Source organism: Myxine glutinosa, chromosome 9 (assembly GCF_964187855.1).
Source record: "Myxine glutinosa chromosome 9, kmMyxGlut1.1, whole genome shotgun sequence".
In the NCBI taxonomy this organism is placed as follows: domain Eukaryota; kingdom Metazoa; phylum Chordata; class Myxini; order Myxiniformes; family Myxinidae; genus Myxine; species Myxine glutinosa.
In genome coordinates, this window is record NC_136269.1 from 6424186 (window position 1) to 6441888 (window position 17703).

The 17703-nt window shown below is 45.1% G+C and overlaps 1 protein-coding gene across 1 annotated transcript in view; it reads left to right on the forward strand.

The window, feature by feature from the left end:
* Positions 1-17703, forward strand: part of LYST (lysosomal trafficking regulator) — a 457799-nt gene that overhangs the window by 81909 nt on the left and 358187 nt on the right. Inside the window, exons 5-7 of the mRNA XM_078785068.1 lie at positions 678-2871; positions 5345-5561; positions 16586-17497. Coding sequence (XP_078641194.1) covers positions 678-2871; positions 5345-5561; positions 16586-17497 — 3323 coding nt within the window. The remainder of the gene's footprint in view (positions 1-677; positions 2872-5344; positions 5562-16585; positions 17498-17703) is intronic.

Here is a 17703-nt window from a genome sequence, read left to right on the forward strand (position 1 = left end):
AGTGAGGTTTGCAAGAGCCACCAGAGGGAAATAAATCTGGTTTTGCTGACGGAAGGAATTTCCTCACTGTGTACACGGGTGCGCAATTGTACATATGTTGCTGTTGCTGTTGCTGTTGCTGTTGCGAATCAGCTGTTGTGATGTCTGAGAGTGTGCTTGGGATTGTTTTTTAAAGGTCAGTACATCTGCTTGCATTTTCCATTTTCATTGAGATGGAAGGGGGGGGGGGGGGGGGGAAGTGTGGGGACCATGGGGGAGCGGAGGAGGAACTAGGGTGGTGCGGAGGGGGCGGTGTTGGGACCATGTGGGAGAGGGGGAGGGAGGATGGTGGGGAGGGTGAGGTGTGGGGACCATGGGGGAGAGAGGTGGGGGATCGAGAGTGGTGGGAAGGAGCGCTGTGGGGACCATGGGGGAGAGGGTGCGGCAGGGTGGTGCGGTGGCTTTTTTTGTGAGCTGGCAGTACAAGTGCTTTTTGGATTATTTTGTACATAAAAGAATGCTCTCCTTTCTGATTTTGATCTGCTATTTTTATTTATTTATTTATTTGAACCCATAAATCTCTTTTCTAGGTATGTAACTATAACTGATAATAATATATGGTAACAGAAATACTTGTCATGATAATGACCAATGTTGTGCATGTTCAACCATTTAAATATTTTGTTTTGTTGTTCCAGACTTCATTTTGCCAACTTTGAATGAGAGCTTGTTTGCTGCTGCAACGAATCAGCCCTCACCTTTGTCAAGCCATCTACCTTGTGGTCTGGCAAGGAAAGCAGGACTATTGCCTTTGTCTCTGGGGCAGTCGTATCCCGCACCTGGCAAGAGGGCACGGCGGCAGCGAAAAGGAGCAATTGGCCCTGGTATCGCAAGGAAAAATTCGACAGATTCAGAACTCAGTTCTGGGGAATGTCCACCTCCCATCATGTCCACCTACTGGAAGCGTCCCACAGGCCCTCCACCCTTAGCTGTGGCTTGGACTCTTACATCAGAGGACTTTAGCCCTCCAAAACCGTCACAGTGTTTACCTGAGGAAGAAGGGTCAGTTGAGGTTGGTAGCTGGAACGTGAGTGACAGTGACACTTGCCAACCTTTAGTTGAAAGGATACATTCTCCTGTTTGTGAGCTTGACAAGGTAAATGCGAACGAACCGCTAAACTCGTCTGGCTCACCTTTTGAGCTTTGCCGGGTGCTTTTGTCTCTTTTGAACAAGATGTGCAGTTCTTGTTATCTGGTGCACAGCGGTCAACGAGGCCAAACTTTGACTGTAGGAATAATACCCTCATTATTGCGGTTCTTGGGTGCTCTTGGTGAAGAAACTGGTGGTGCTTTCGTAGCTGGTTGGACTGGTGAGTCGGTAGCTTTGATTCAGCGTATGTTGCTTCGTTGCATTTTGCGCATTTTAGTTGCCATGGTAAGCTCGTCACGAGCAGATCACGATGAAAGCAATATGGAAGTTTTGCAAACTGCTGCGTCTGACCTATTGCAAGCTGCAAAGACGACTCAACTTGAGCTGAAACGGGCAAGCCGGCAGCCTGCTTCTCCATTTTCGCCAAAACCAAAATGCACGGAGGAGGAAGTCTTGCAAACTAAACAGGTGGAAAGTGACACAGAGACTGGTGTGGTGGCGACTGGTCATCACACGGCCTTCCTTGGACCCGAGTTGCTACATGGCACATTACAAATCGCCTTAAGTGCTGTGTGTGCTTCAGGCTCAAACCCGTTCTTCCTGTCGCAGACGATGGAGTTCTTGAGGGAGTTTGTTAGTGGCCATGGATTCAAGCTGTACCATGAAGCGTTGTTAAGCTTGGAGAAGCTCCTTCCCTTTGGGCAAACATTCCCACAGGTTTGTCATTCACCTGTGTTGAGAGATGCTCGCTTTTATATCCGGGTGCTCATTGCAGATGTTACAGCTGTAATTGTGGCCGTGAAAAAGGCTCGAATTAATCGAACTTGTCCTTCTCCTTTGTATGGTGCTAATGCTCACCGTAAAAGGCACCATCATCGACTGAGGCAGTCCACAAGCCCGGTGAATGAGCACCACCACAGTGACCTCAGTGGACAACCAGCCTTTACCTGTGGCTTGCATTCCAATCATTCACCAAATCCTTTTGATTTGGAAAGCTTGAACAATGACAGAATATTGCTGGGTGTTGAAGAAGAAGAAGATGATGCCAATGATTCTGTTAGTAGTGAGCACTGTTGTGTTGCTTTATTTGCTGCTCGATGTCTTTCTGTGGCATCCATGGCAACCAGCCTTGAAGTAGCAAGCCGTGTGTTGGTGGCGGTGCGCAAAGCGGGAGTTTGCTGCTGTTTGGACCCTCGAGAAGTTGTTAGGCCTGTGTTTCGATGCATTTGTGGGCCTGTCGGTGCCGCTGGTGGCCGGGCCTTTCAGCAATATGCCCTTGCTGTACTGGCTCGTTTAATGCTTGATCAGCTTGGGGGGCATGCATCGGGACTTGATCCTGAGACCAAACTCCACGTGGGACAGCAGTGTACTTTTTGTTCTCCTGAATATGTTTCAAGTTCCTCCGACCTCAAAGATGTAGAACAGGTTCGTCGACGTTGGGAGATTCTTGAAAACTACACTGGGCTAGTTCTAGGTGATGCTGGACCTCTGACGGCTCTGCTTGTTGTACGCCACGCTTCTTATTTAGCCCGAAATGGGTGTGGCGAGCTGCGTCGGCAAGTCTTCGTACATGTTATGGCACCGTTGCTTCGACAGGGTGCCGAAGCGGCTTGTCAGCTTGTCCCGATTACATCGGAGGATCGGTGTATATGCGCACAAACCTCTGGGCTTCACCAACGAATTTCTACTCCTGGGCTTCTTTGCTCCTGTCTCGACACCTTGCGGGTTCTCCTGCATGATAGGTACTGATGCCAGTTTTGAGTGCCTATAGGAGGATGCTTGCCTCCATTTCTTTCCATAAAGTACCAGCATAATATTGCTACTTCCCAGTATGTCAGATGGTATTGTATTATGTATTATATGTATTATAATATTATATTAATAATACATTAATATATGTATTATATTATATATTATATTATATTATATTATGTATTATATAATTATATTATATATATATATATACGTATTATATTATATTATATCCCAGTATATTATATTTCCATACAATACATTGTATGTATTATAGCCTGGTGTTGGCTTAGCGGTTAGGGTGCCTGCTTGGGATCCTAGGATCCTGGGTACGAATCCCGATCAATCGCTGAATTAATGCCAGGGGGGTTGACTCAGCCTGTCATCCTTCCGAGGTCGGCAAATTGAGTACCAGCTTGCTGGGATGAATGATCCCGGTGTGTACCCCGATTTAGAATAGGTACACCGTATCCCTGCGCATCGTAAGAGGCGACCAAGGGTTGGCGTCAGGAAGGGCATCCGGCCATAAAAACATTGCCTCAAACAGGGAACCATGATTGTCATGGGGCCCGCAAGGCCAACCCCCGCTCTAGCGGGGAAAATGGCCTTAAAACGATCATTCATTCATATTCATATTCCAGTATGTCAGATGGCTGAATCGCAAACTCTCTGCCACCGGAGTGTGGAGGGGGCCACAACATAATGTTTCTTGTTTTTGTTTTCTAGAATATATTGTAATTTGGAAGGGAAAAAGGGGCATTTGAATTAATAACTGATGAGAAAAAATGTATATACATTCCAAAAATGCCAAGTTGTGTCACACCGCTGATATATAAATGTATATATATAATTTGTACATGATCGATGCTCATGGAAGAGCTAGAGCTAAATGGAAGGGAGCAAAATGTAAATGGGGAAAAACACCAACAGTAGAGTAGAAGTGAGATCAATGGGAAGGGGAAGAAGGATATGTGCAGGTGAACAAGCTGTGCACAAGCAGAATGAAACAGCAGCAAGAGGAAAGGGAAGGCAGGGATGAAACAGCAAAGGAACAAATGAAAAGAAAATGGATGAGGGAGAGGGGGGGGGGGGGGGGAATCACAATAACGTCGAAAAAGGGAGTGCTTGGGATTGGGATAATTTGGGGTAGAAGAAATCGAGTATGGATGGGGAATGACCGAAGGTAGTGGTGAACAGGTGTCTTTAAGCCCCGGAGAGAAGAATGGGACTGAACAGACTGGGGACGTTGGTTACATAGGCAAGAAAAAGAGGAACAAATGAGTGAGCCTCGATTTTGGGAGCTCACCAAGAGGAGGGTTCGTGGCAGACCGTGTGCACCCTGCAGAAACGTGGACAGCCAAGAGGGCAGAGGGCGTAATATAAAAAAGTAGGTGGTAGGATACGGAGAGGCTACCAATCTGTCAGGCCTTGACACTCAGCTTCATTGCATGAGATCCCAATGATTTTGAGGGCCTTCCTTTCGACGGCGTCAAGAAGTACAAGTTGTGTGTTAAGGCGTCAGCCAAAAGAAGAGAGCATTACTCCATAAAGCTGTGAATTTGGGCCTTGTAGGTTGTTCAAATTTAACATTGTCCAAAGAAAGGCCTTCCACAGCGAAGGATGCCCAGTCGGCGACTGGCTTTCTAGTCCATCTTGGAAATATGATTTGCCAAAGAAGATTGTCTGATGTTGACGCCCAAATGTTTGAGTCTCAAGAAAAAATTGTTTTGGAAGTGTGTGTGTGTGTGTATATATATATATATATAATAAAAGAGTTTGCTAGACGGTCTTTTTGGAGAGACAGGGTTTTGGTGTGTGATTTGTTGTGGCTGAAAGACGTATTCCAAGTGTTGGACCAGCTCCTGATTCTATCAAGGTCTGCAGAGAGGGAAGGGGCTGCTGTCTACCTGCCTGAAGGATGAGAAATGATACACAAAAGGTGGAATAATTAGCAAAGCAGGATTTTCCAGTGACTCAGAAAGATAATTGATGAAGACGAGGAACAAGACTGGGCGCAAGACATGGCCTTGGGGCACTTCAGCAATGAGAGGATCCCGCTAAGAGCTGCAGGCCGATTACAGGAGTCAAAGTCGGTGATCTATGAGAGGAGGTAGCTTTGAATGCCATAAGCAGAGAGGTTGGAGGTAAACATGGGATGACAGACTGGATCAAATGTTTGAGATGTGTCCAGAGAGACTGCCCGGTGTCATGGCTGAGATTAACGGCTTCCATCCATCGTTGATAGAGTAGAAGCAGCATATCCAGGGTAGAATTATGTCGCTCTGCTGAGGTTTGTTGTTCCGCTGTGTTTTGCTGCTTCCTGATACCTGTTACCTCTTACAGCTGCACCTTGAAAGTATATGTTTCGAACCTGCTGTTTGATGAGTCATGTGAGTTGACCTGGCAAGTTGTTTAATTGTTTAAGTTGTAAAATGAGGTAAATTGATGTCTTGCTGTGTGCAGTTCTCTTTTAGACCTGCTGTTGGCCAGCAATGGCTTGTCGCAGTTGGTTGATCTGCTTTCGATGGAGGCTGTGCGTCCCGTATTGCTTGTCCTCTTCCAGGCACTTCTGTTGACGTTGGAGAAACAACCACAGCCTGGAGCAGAACAGGATGGCAACCATTGTTCTGACGTCCATGATGTTTCCCCTACAACGCCACACCACACACAGCCTGCCGAGGTAAACCAGCCATCCTGTGCTCATGAGGGGAATATGTCACGTCCTCTACAAGGGGAATTGAGGGCACGATTGTCCAAAAAATGGATATATTAATGTGTTATGGAAGGAGCTTGTTGATGTGTCACAAGGCTTGACACATTTTGTGCTCATCATTGTAATTGGTCGAAGAGTGTTGAATGTGAAGGTGAGCTTGCATGAAGAGTGAGCAGGTGATAAGTTTTCTACCTGTTATTAAATCGGTGTTTTGACACCCCGTGGGTTGTAAAGATTTATGATCTTCATCATGTGGCTGTTTCTGGTTTTCTAAACGTTCATGTCCTAATATTATTACGTGCAAAGGGTGGGGGTGGGGAGGATGGCCAATCCAAAGCTAGAATATGCTAAGAATAGCTTGGTCCATGTGCTCGAGTCGCTTAGATTTACACGTATATTAGGGACCTGTCAGGGATAAATCATGAGTAATAAGTCCATTGTGGGTGGCGGTGGTTGTAACCTTAGAGGAGAATAGGGTGGCCTGGTGTGTGGCCTGTACAGGCGAGGCCGGGGGGAGAACTTGTGGGTACCAAGGCACATGGACAGCAGATTGTGCTTTAAATGGACAACATTAGGGCTGTTTGGTCCAGAGAACTGCAGGCCATGGCGGTGCAGTAAGCTGCAGATGGCCCTTGTTGAGGGCGGAACACTTTTACGAGAGACTGCCCCATAGGTGGGATGGACTGGAAGATGGCACCTGCATGACCACGGGTCATCCAGCAGCAAAGACCAGCTCCTGCCAGCTCAGGTCCTCGCCTGTTTGCCACTTTGCTTCTTGGTCGAGTCCGCTAATTTGGCACCTTCGTGTGGTTTTGTTATATTCTTGTATATAAGCTTGGGTTCCTTTTTCTTCCGTATTTATGTCTGTCGACCACCAGATCTGTTCCATTTGTTGATAGTGTCCTTCCTTCCTTATTTCCTGTATTGCTTTTGTAATGAACTGCTATTTGTAAAGAAGAACTTCATGCCATTTTGTGTTCCTGTGTGCGAGCAACTGCCACATTTGGTTAGCAATTGAGTGATCCTTGGATGACTGCATTGGTAAATGAACGCGTTGTGAAATCGGAGACCGTTTGGTCATTTGCGAGGGCAAAAAGACCCCCCGGCACGATGGGAGATGTTTGGCCGATTTTTGGAGCATTTGGCCCACAATCTCTGTCGATAGCAGCATTTTTACATTAAAAAACAAGCAGGAAGTGGTCTTACACATGGAATATGTCTTTCAACCATGACAAATCGCACACACTCACCCTGTCTCTCCGAAAGGACTGTCTGGCAAACCCTTCGTTCAACTTCCTAAACAAACCACTTAGCAGGTAACGCATATAATCGTTCCAATGGTGATATTGGCAAGAATATTCTATTTGGGCCTCTTTTCAAGGAAAAAGTGGGAACTAATTGAAATTTACACCATTTTTCAAGATGGCCGCCAATTGGCTCCAAAAATGCAGTTGCCCAAATGGAGTGTTTTTGTGTCAATTCTTGTTTTAGAGTTTAGACCATGCTGAAACCGATTATGCTCTGAATAAACATATATGGTGATTTTTAATACTTCATTAACATATCACGATCAAAATTTGGCCAATAGAGTTTATTATAATGCTTGCGGAAGGGAGCCGTTGCGTTCGAAAAGAAGCGTGCATGTATTAAATCTGCTACTTTGTAATATTCGTTTCTGTTTCATCCATTAAATGACGTTGTGAGGACTCTTGATGATAGCCGTCCCCCAATTCATCCTGGACCAAGTGGTGGTGGTCCAACTCGACCTGGGAAGTGCAGCTACATAGAGCCTTGCAACTAAGGCCATCACAGTAGTATTTGCACATTCCACTGCTACATTCTGTCTTGCATCCAAATTTGGCTAAATCCTGGAAGTTTTTCGCAATAGGTGGAAGGGCAGTCCAGAAGATCTTCCACATCTCACCATGTTTGATCCATCCCCAGTCAGATGGGCCCTGAGCGTCTGTCTGTCTGTCGGACTAATGCCTGACGCCATACGTGGTATAGCAGCACGTTTGGCATGTTCTTTGAGTGCTGCGTGAGTTGGTGATATTGAGTCATGCGATCTCTGCTTTCGGGCAAATAGATTAAGCCTCGTCTCATTAACAGTTGTGACTGCGCTAGACCTGCCATACATCAAGACCACAAACTTCTCCAGAGTTTTGCAGCTCAATATCCTCCAACTTGGATGGGCACTGATTGAGCTTGGCGAAGGTGCTTTCAGCCTCACACACACGTTCCATGTTAGCCATGCAGATTTATTTGATTTGTCATGGAAGGCACGACAACATCCGTGTCATTAGCTTCGATCATTAGAGACTTGTGTCCCTCCATCGCTGCATGTCGGGCACATACGAATATGTACGTGACTGCCTCTTTGTGGGTACACGTAGCTACTTCATCCAGGTTCGCTGTTTTGTTGCTGATGGCATTTTCTCCCTTTGTCACAATGACTGTATTGCTTGTCGTCATGTCGGCGATTTTAGTTGCAAGGGAACACAATAGTTGGGTGTTGTTGTTGTCATCTCCAAGGAAGCTTTGCCAGTTTGATGGACCTGTACTCTGCTGTTGGCGTTTCCCCCCTTCTCCATTTTGTTCTTTTCCATTTGGCTTTAGCCCTTCCATGAGCATCATTCATGTATAAAAATAAAAAAGTAGTGAAGTATTTTACACCGTCATTATTGCCCTAGTTACCTCCGCCACCCAAGGTGGATCGAGGTACGCCCTCTACCGAGTGCCGTGTTCTTCTTACGTTTTTGTTTTAACTCTTCAACATTTCAGTTGTACCATGTGTTAACATGTAGTGGTTCCCAACGTGCTTTATGAAAGGATTGTGGTGGAACTATATCCCATTCCATCATCTTGTAGCAGGTGTTGGTGGAGTCACTGATGCCTGTTGTGGTAGTACACGTACTCGTTGGACGACTTGGTGCACACATGCATTGACGTCCACGTGGTACAATAGTCATGCAAACTGTGTTACCTCTGTCCTGTTTTGTGCCAATTTGATTCCTGTTCATTTCTGTACATTTTCAAGACACGGACAAGGTCCAACACTGCAAATTGGGAGATTGACATTTGTTGCAAAGCCAACAATTGGTGTACAAGTAATTCTCAGGTAGGAATCGATGATTTACAGGTATCTAAGAGCTTTGTTGCTCTGCAGCAATGTCGCCAAGCTCAGCTGCTGAAACATCTGAGTACCCTTGTTTGACCCAAAATCCTTTCCAAAGAAGAAAATGTTAATTCTGTATTTTCTGTTAATTACTTGGCTTGGGCCAATCAGAATTCTCTTGTGACTTCCTCTCCTACAGTAGGTGTTGCATCCGCGGAACAGCCGTGCCATCAGTCAATGATGCTCTCGGTCATCGCCAGTGTTTTGAAGTTTATTTATGTTTTAAACTTTTTTGGAATGGGAGAGGGGAGCTGGTGGGTTATGTTGAGGAATGAACAAACACTGACAGCACAATCGCGCTTTGACAAGACACTCTTAGTGACACCATAATCACTCTGTGTGTACAATCGCCCATCCATACCCAAACTACCTACCAGTCCTACCAATATTCAGGTACCCCTTTCTCATCAATGCTTCTACGCAAGTAAATTATCTAATTGCACTTTATATCTATCTACTGTTTTTTCTGCCACTGCCTTTCCAGGGAGACCATTCCAAGTAACAACTACTCTCTGAGTGAAAGACCCTTGCCTTACTGTTCTCTTCTTTGTGGTTTTCTCTCATCTCCCCTTCCTGTTAAGGCTGGAGTTCCCCAAGTTTGTGTTCTGGGCCCCGTGCTTTTTCTGGTCTTCATCAATGATCTCTCCGACTCTCTTGAAAATCCTCGCTTTCTCTTTGCTGATGACTCTACTCTCTGCCGCTCCATACCTCATCCCTCAGATCGGCAGTCTGCAGCCTCCTCACTCTCTGCAGACCTGGACAAAATCACAGACTGGGCAAACAAGTGGAACATGTCTTTCAATCCTGACAAATCTCACACTCTTACTATGTCTCTCCGAAAAGACCGACTGGACAACCCTCCCATCCATCTACTTTCTCAACAATCCTCTTCAAGAACTTCTGTCACTCAAGCTTTTGGGTCTCACTATCTGCCATGATCTTTCCTGGGAAACCACATTTCCAAGCAGGCCTCCAAAGCCAGTCGCTGACTCGGCATCCTACGTCGTGTGAAGTCCTTCCTTGGCACACCTGAGCTCCTCACCACATACAAGCTTTCATCCGCAGCTCATTGGAATACTGCTCTCCCCTCTGGGCTGGTGCTCCTGCCTCACACTTAGCTCGGCTTCACGCTGTTGAAACCAAAGCTTCCAGAATCATTGGAATCTCCCGCGATGACGCTATCCCTGAGGGCCTTTCACTCACTCACCGCAGGCAGGTTGGTTGTCTTTCCGTCTTCTACCGACTCCTCTCTGGCCTTGCCCCCCCAGCTCTCTCTGGGCTCTGTCCCCCAAATATTCCTACAGGTCGCACAAGATCTGTCAGCAACCCTCTTATGGTTAAATTGCCAAAATCAAGACTCTCTGCTCACCTTCACTCTTTCATTCCTCTTTTCTCCCGCCTCTGGAACAAACTCCCCCACTCCCCCACTCCCTTCAATCCCACTCCTCCCTCCAGGTCTTTAAAACAGCTGTCCACCACCATCTATTATCTTCCCCCATCCAAAACTTTGATCTTTTCTACCCCCGTTAATACACCCCAGATACACTTTTTTAAATACCGACTTCTTTCCTGGAAGTTCTAGCATTGTCCACGTGTTTTTTTAAGCTCTCCCACCCCCCCCCCCCACCCCTTCCCAAGCCTCCTCATCCCCAAGCTCTCTCCCTCCCACAGATCTCCCGATGTCCCTGCTCTTCATCTTGTTCTCCTGCTCCCTTTATCATATGTTTTATGTTTTATGTGTCGGTTTGTCTTTTTTGTGATCAATGTTAGCTCTTACACGAGCCTCGACCTTGTATACAAAAAAAAGCCCATGTCCTCTCATTGCCCATTTTGCTCGAAAAACCCCTTACCGGTTCCCCTTGCAATCAACTTTCTTTGTTGAACTACATCTGCCACTCCCTTACCCAATCGATGAAAGTATGTTTACCTTTTCTGAATCTGATCAACCACCCCACTCTCGCTGCTACATACCTTACCTCCAAGCTTTGTGTCATCTGCAAATTTTGAAAAGCTACTTTTAACCAAGCATTGTGTGAATGATTATTGCTGTGCTTGCTTGTCCAATAGGCCGTGTACTAATGGTCCGAGAGCTAGGTGGATTTTATTTGACATGGAAACTACAAAAGCTTTGTCATGCTGGTGTGGTACAGGTAGCTTACCTGACGCCAGAAAGCCAATTCTTAAGTGCAGCTAGCGGTGGGTGGGGTAGGGGGCGCCACTCAAAGTACCCCCCAGATTGGTTTTATTTGACATGGAGACTACAAGACCAACTCATATGCCAAGTGGTAGGGTGATCTCCACTGACTACAAATCTGCAACTTAAGAAGAAAATTTCTGGTGGGGAGGTCACTTAAGAACAACATTAATTAGTGCTAATTAGGCCTTTATTTGACATATAAGCTACAAAACTGAAATCACATACAACATGTAGAGAATGGTCCCCTCATCAATAAACAACAACTTAAGAACAGAATATGTGGTGGTAAGGTCACTTAAGAAGAGGTCAAAGGTCACGGAAAAGTAAATCTTCAACTTCATCATTGCCTTCAAATGTCTCAAGGAATGCTTGGAAGTGTATCAGTTCAAATGCCAAGGCCAGTATCGGGTGCAACCGTTTGCATCTGTTTGAAGTGCTTGCCACTCAGAAAACCATTCAGGGATCCAGCAGCTAGGACATCTGTGTCTCGCAGCATTTCTGGGCCACCAGATGCATCGATCAGTTTCCCTAGGGCTTTAAAGAAAGTCATTTCTATGTGGAATGGACCAAGCATGATGAAGACCTTGTCGAACCTGGGCGACTCGGTAACCTGAATCTGCATGGCAGGTTTGGCAGCATTGAGGTCATAGGTTACAACACCATACTGCTGACCGCACTCTTGCGCACAATTCTGTGTGGTGATTAGGGTATCCTGTATAACATCAAGCGACGTTATCGGCTTGTTCAAGTTTTTCATATACAAGACATTTTGTTCTGGAGTTGTGTCTGGGCATATCAAAGCATTGAATCCTACCCACATGGGAATGTTAGCCATCTGCAAGGCATGACATATCATCCATGCAAGGTCCTTGTCTAGAGCTAGCTTCCGATTAGCAGGCCGGTTGTCAACATCGGTGGTTTCATTATCAAATGTGCCCATTCGGGGTTTTTTACGGTATGGCTCAAGGGGCTGTTCCCGAACATGCAGTTTTCTCTTTCTTGATACTTTTTCTGGCTGTGATGTTGTTGGCGCAACTTGATTAACGGGTCTGCTTGTCCCTACCACATCTTTATTTTGATACAAGATACCCATTGTATCGTGAAGAGTGTCGGCTCCTGACAATGTCTCAGACAGTTCATCAAAATTGTCGAACGCCAAACCAAACACCTGATCAAGAAGGGTTCCCTCCCGACAGGTCTGCTCCGTACTCTGAATGGCATCTCCTAAGGATGTCTCCAGTGTCTCAATGGTGTGGTAATTGACAACATGGCCAAATCTGTTCAACATTTCAATCAGCTTCCTGCTACCAGTCATAGACTTGATTGCCATTCCGAGAATTATCTGTTTGGCTGGTTTTACTTTCCCCCTTTGAGTAACGAATAAGGCATCCTGGCTTGAGGACAAGGCACGACGTTTGAGTTTTGGAGTGTACATGTTTTGATTGGGGCCCCCGTACAAGACCTGAAAGAAATCTATCAACATATCTGGGACAGTAACTTCACCCTCATACAGGTTTTGCAGAGTGGGAGGTTCAGGTAGAGGTGTGATTTGTGCATGTTTGATTGCTTTACGCAAGAGTAAGGCAGCCTTATGAATGACAGCTTCAGGCGATGCTGCATAATCATAGGCTGTATGGATAAGGTGCTCACCTAAACCTGTGGGATAAACAATGGCCCCTGCCTTTCTAGCCCTATCTTTACACTCTACCCTAATTATGTCACCAAATTTATTCTGTAAGTTTGTTGCCAAATTTCTGGCTGTAGAAATTGGAGTCTCACCGGCGTCTTCACAAAGCTCTTGGTACCGAGTGAAGATGGATGTAAGAAGTTCAGGCCTTTTGCCAAATATAACTGATTTCTCGATGTAAGCATATAAACCTAACAAAGAAATGCTACCTGCAATAGCAGTAGGCCTATGGAGAGACTGTGCATTGGAAAGGTAAGTACTTCTGCAACTGTGATGGTACCGAACCTCTTTACATCGAAAGTCTACACCAGAGATCAGTCCAAGAAGGCTGTTGTCCTTTTTATCAGCTGCAGCAGTTTTTATTTTTATCTCAGCTTCGAGAGTTTCACATTCACCAAGATGTTCTTCTCTACCACCCTTCTTCTTCCTAGCTTTCTTGCAAAACAGGCAAATGCGTGGGAAAATACCCGAGGTAGACGTTGACGGGGCAAAATCACATGATGAACGCAGGGTCTTCTCACTTGATGCATGTGTCTGGGTTTTTTCTGTTGTATCATCACGTGGCACGGCAGTAAAGTTTTTGTAACAGTTCACGTGATAGCCATGGCTACTGTCGGATTCATCTGGCAGCGACTGAATTATCGTATAGTACTTGGATGTGACAAAATTTCGTTTTTGTCTCCTCCTTGCTGCTACATTGATGATGGATGACCAATGGTCTTCAGTGATGGGTGCGATGTTGCCAGTGGTCTCATCTGCTTTTCCCACATGGAGGATACACTTCCTGCCAGGGTCAGGAGCTACCCCGCTAGCATGCTCCATAATCGAGCATAGGCCTCACCTGAAATAAAAAAATGACATATGTTAGTGGGTTCGAAAATCAACAAAAGTTGGGGGCATGTTATTTCTTATGGAGAAAATGAAACATGGATCTCTGAAGGTTTTTGCATGTGTCGATTATAATGCTCCTATTATCAGATTGTGTGGAAATCAGAAACGCAAAACCTCTCTTTAAGGGCATTATAATGTAAATTAGATTAGGTATGTCGTTAATCGTTGACATGTCTGACAGGTCTAATAGTCCAAGATCTGGGTGGATTTTATTTGGCATGGAAACTACAAAAGCTTAGTCATGCTGGTGTAGTACAGCAGCTTACCTGACCCCAGAAAGCCAATTCTTAAGTGCAGCTAGCGTGGGTGGGGTCCTTCAAATATTATTTCTCGGAATTTGGTGAATTATTTTCGAGTATGTTAGATGAGGAATCCTTGGAGTTTATAATTTACAGGAAATTGCTGGACAGGGAATTCCTCAAATATAATTTCTCGGAAATTGTTGAAGTATAGTTTGTACAGGCAATTCTAAGAAATTACTTGTAGTAATTTAGAAGAAATTTTACCTGTACTAATTTAGCAGAAATTGTTATAATAAATGTTACAGCTTTTACATTGTCTTCACAGTTTACAAGTTTCTCATGTAATCAAGTGCAGAAAACCCCTATTCCGTGACCTTTGACCTCTTCTTAAGTAACCTTACCACCACATATTCTGTTCTTAAGTTGTGGTTTATTGATGAGGGGACCATTCTCTACATTTTGTATGTGATTTCAGTTTAGTTTTGTAGCTTACATGTCAAATAACAGTGTTATTAGCCATGGGGGTCAAATAGGTGCATTTTAAAATGTTTTCGCTGATTGAAATCAAAGGAAATGGTATTGGAAAATTTCTGCTTCTCATGTATCTCACTTCAGGCTCCACTGATATAGGTTTCAATGACAACGCCATGTGTGTATCATGTGGCATGTTGTAATCAAACAGTAATTAAGAGCGGGAAACCCCTATTCCGTGACCTTTGACCTCTTCTTAAGTGACCTTACCACCACATATTCTGTTCTTAAGTTGTTGTTTATTGATGAGGGGACCATTCTCTACATGTTGTATGTGATTTCAGTTTTGTAGCTTATATGTCAAATAAAGGCCTAATTAGCACTAATTAATGTTGTTCTTAAGTGACCTCCCCACCAGAAATTTTCTTCTTACGTTGCAGATTTGTAGTCGGTGGAGATCACCCTACCACTTGGCATATGAGTTGGTCTTGTAGTCTCTATGTCAAATAAAACCAATCTGGGGGGTACTTTGAGTGGCGCCCCCTACCCCACCCACCGCTAGCTGCACTTAAGAATTGGCTTTCTGGGGTCAGGTAAGCTACCTGTACCACACCAGCATGACAAAGCTTTTGTAGTTTCCATGTCAAATAAAATCCACCTAGCTCTCGGACCATAACCCTTGAGTTGTCGAGCCGAAGTTCAGTTCTCATCCTGACTCAACTATTAGAGTGATGCTTTGTAAGCAGGGTATTGCATCGCAACGTGTGCCATTCTTTGGGTGGACATTAAGCTCGGTGTCTTGTCTGCTTGTATTTCGTGAAGATTATTTTTGTTCGTATTGGCACACTGAGCTAATTGCAAATTCCTGCCACCTTCAGTCGAATGTTAGGCCTGGCCAATTAGTTAATGAAAAACTTGAGCTTAAATATTCTCCTGGCCAACACCACAAAAAGGTGTGAATCGTTGGGGTCATCATTAATGCAGTGGTAGTGGTGCCGTTTCAGGCATTAATCCTTCGTCAGAGCAAAAGAGGGCGTTATACCCTTCATCCCTCTTTTGCTTTGATGGAGGGCTAATTTGCCGAAATGTCTGCCTCAATTTGCTTCCCACGTTTGTTAGAAAACCTCAATCGATGTCCTGGTGATTTCATCGCAAACTAGAACGCCCCTTGGTCGAGTGCATACCTCTGCCAGGCCAAACAAGTTACGTTGTGTATCCCACTGAAAGGTGACATCTAGTTTCGTACCTGAACCAAAATCGAACCTACTTGTTCTTGTCACCGACCCGACTCATCCACCAAGTTTTGTCACAAGTCATCCTCAACGTTTTGAAACTTGCTGCTAAATATCATTTTTGGCCCAATCTCTCAATGGTGAAGAAACACCTTAAATATTAAAAAAAATTCTCTTTTCTGGATTCGGATTCGGATTTTCACCAACGTCGAATCCATGCGTCTTTGTCAGACAATCACTTGTTCACCAAGTTTCATCCGAATTCTTCCATAAAATACCGTGCTATATTTAAGTTTTAGCTCTATCACACACAATGGTGAAGAAACACTGAAACATTTATGACATCCGAATTCAGATCTTGACCAAAATTTTAGCAATTCATCCTGATCACACACCCAACCTCTCCACCAAATTTCGAATGAATCCATCCACAACGTTTGGAGATATTATGTTTGCAGACAACCAGCCAGACAGAGATGAAAACATGAACTCCGTTCCACTTTGGTGGCAGAGGTAAGTAACAATTAAGGTTATTTTGGGTGCAGAAGAACCTTTTCTTTTAGTCCCCTGTTTCACTGGATGGGACAATAGGTTTGCTCTCCGTCCGTCCGTCCGTCCGTCACGCGTGTTATTTTCAGACTTTTTCCCCATACCCTTTAGCACATTCAAGTGAAACTTGAACATGTCTTTATTATGATAAGTTACAGAACAAGTCCGAGTTTTAGGGCATTTCGTCAATTTTTCGCAGTTATGCCTTTTTGGACTTAGAAAATATCACATCGGTGGGAGACATGGACTGCAAAGCAATTCTCCCTCATGTTATTTTTCATTTGTTTACTTTTCCTTTTTAAATTTATTTTTGGACTTCCCTTACATCTCCCCTCCTTCCCATCTCCCCTCCCCTGACCTTCCCTTCTCCTGCTCCCCTCTGACCTTTATTTGTTGATTTTGAAGGGCTGTGACCGGCAATCTTTGGCATTGTCTATGACCTTGGAGTAATGTATTGCCCTGAGTAATGGTGTCTTTCATTATACGTACTCCATGGATATCTGAAACTAAGCAGTAGCGGTGATCAATGCATTTTTGTTCTCCGCAGTGTGACCTGGCTACTAGGCGACGGCATACCCGAATTGGCTGCCAGCAACCTGGACGGCAAAAACCGTATTTTGAACGGAATTGGTGGCTGAGTGATTTGCATCATGCTGTTGTCGATTGCATTCTCAAAGTTGCTGTTGGCAGCATTACAGTGAAACGTTCATGGGACTACAAAGCAACCGTAACACCTGACTCTGAAGACACATCTGGTTATGATAGCACTGCGGCTAGTCAGGGTTGTGACTTGTACAACTGCAGTGCACTGACGTCTCCCATTGATGTTGCTCTTCCGTCATGTGCGACCAGTATGCGATTCGCATCTGATCTCTGGGGAACAAGCTCGAGGCTGTCTCGGACCAGTGCGGCCTTCTGTTGCCATTGCCTTCAATCTGGTGCATTCCACATTTGCCGTCGGGCATTGTCACTGACTATGGCAAGCTTTTGGTTCGTACCACCTAGGAAGGCCTCAAAGCCTGGTGTTGTTGATGCCAGAACATTGTTGAAGTCGTTGCATGAGCCGGATGTCTCAACCGCATCCTCAGATCTTTCTAGTACCGAGTGTCTGGTCTCTGACAAACCGACCAGCCCTACCAGCCCATCTGAACTAGCTGTTGACTTGATTGCTGGTGAGCTGGATTTGTGCTCACGCTGTGAATCGACAAGAAATGGCCAGAGGCCAATGACAGATGAGACACCTGAAGCATTCGGTGACGCAAGGTGCTGTAGCGTGAAACGATCTCCGACCCCATCAGACGTCATCAGAGGCTCGGTGGGCGTAGCAGGGGGTTTTGCATGCGAGACTGCCAAGTCCGAGAGCTTTACATTGGCCACGGTAAACTTGCTTCAAAACCTCCTAGCAATATGCCTACAGAGTAGTGCTGTTGCCTTCCATCAAGACACTGCAATAGAGCAGGTAAGCTTGTCCATCTTTTAATTCCCCAAAATGATGCTACTTAATTTTTAAGGCAGTATTGTATCTGTGTCTGGGGTGCACACAGGGCCCCAGTTCAAATACAGCAGGAATGTCCCTCTCCCTCTCCATATGTGAAATTAAACCTGTAAGGACACGCTCTATTTGATGGTTTTGAAGAGTAGACAACAATGTTACCCTTTTACCGA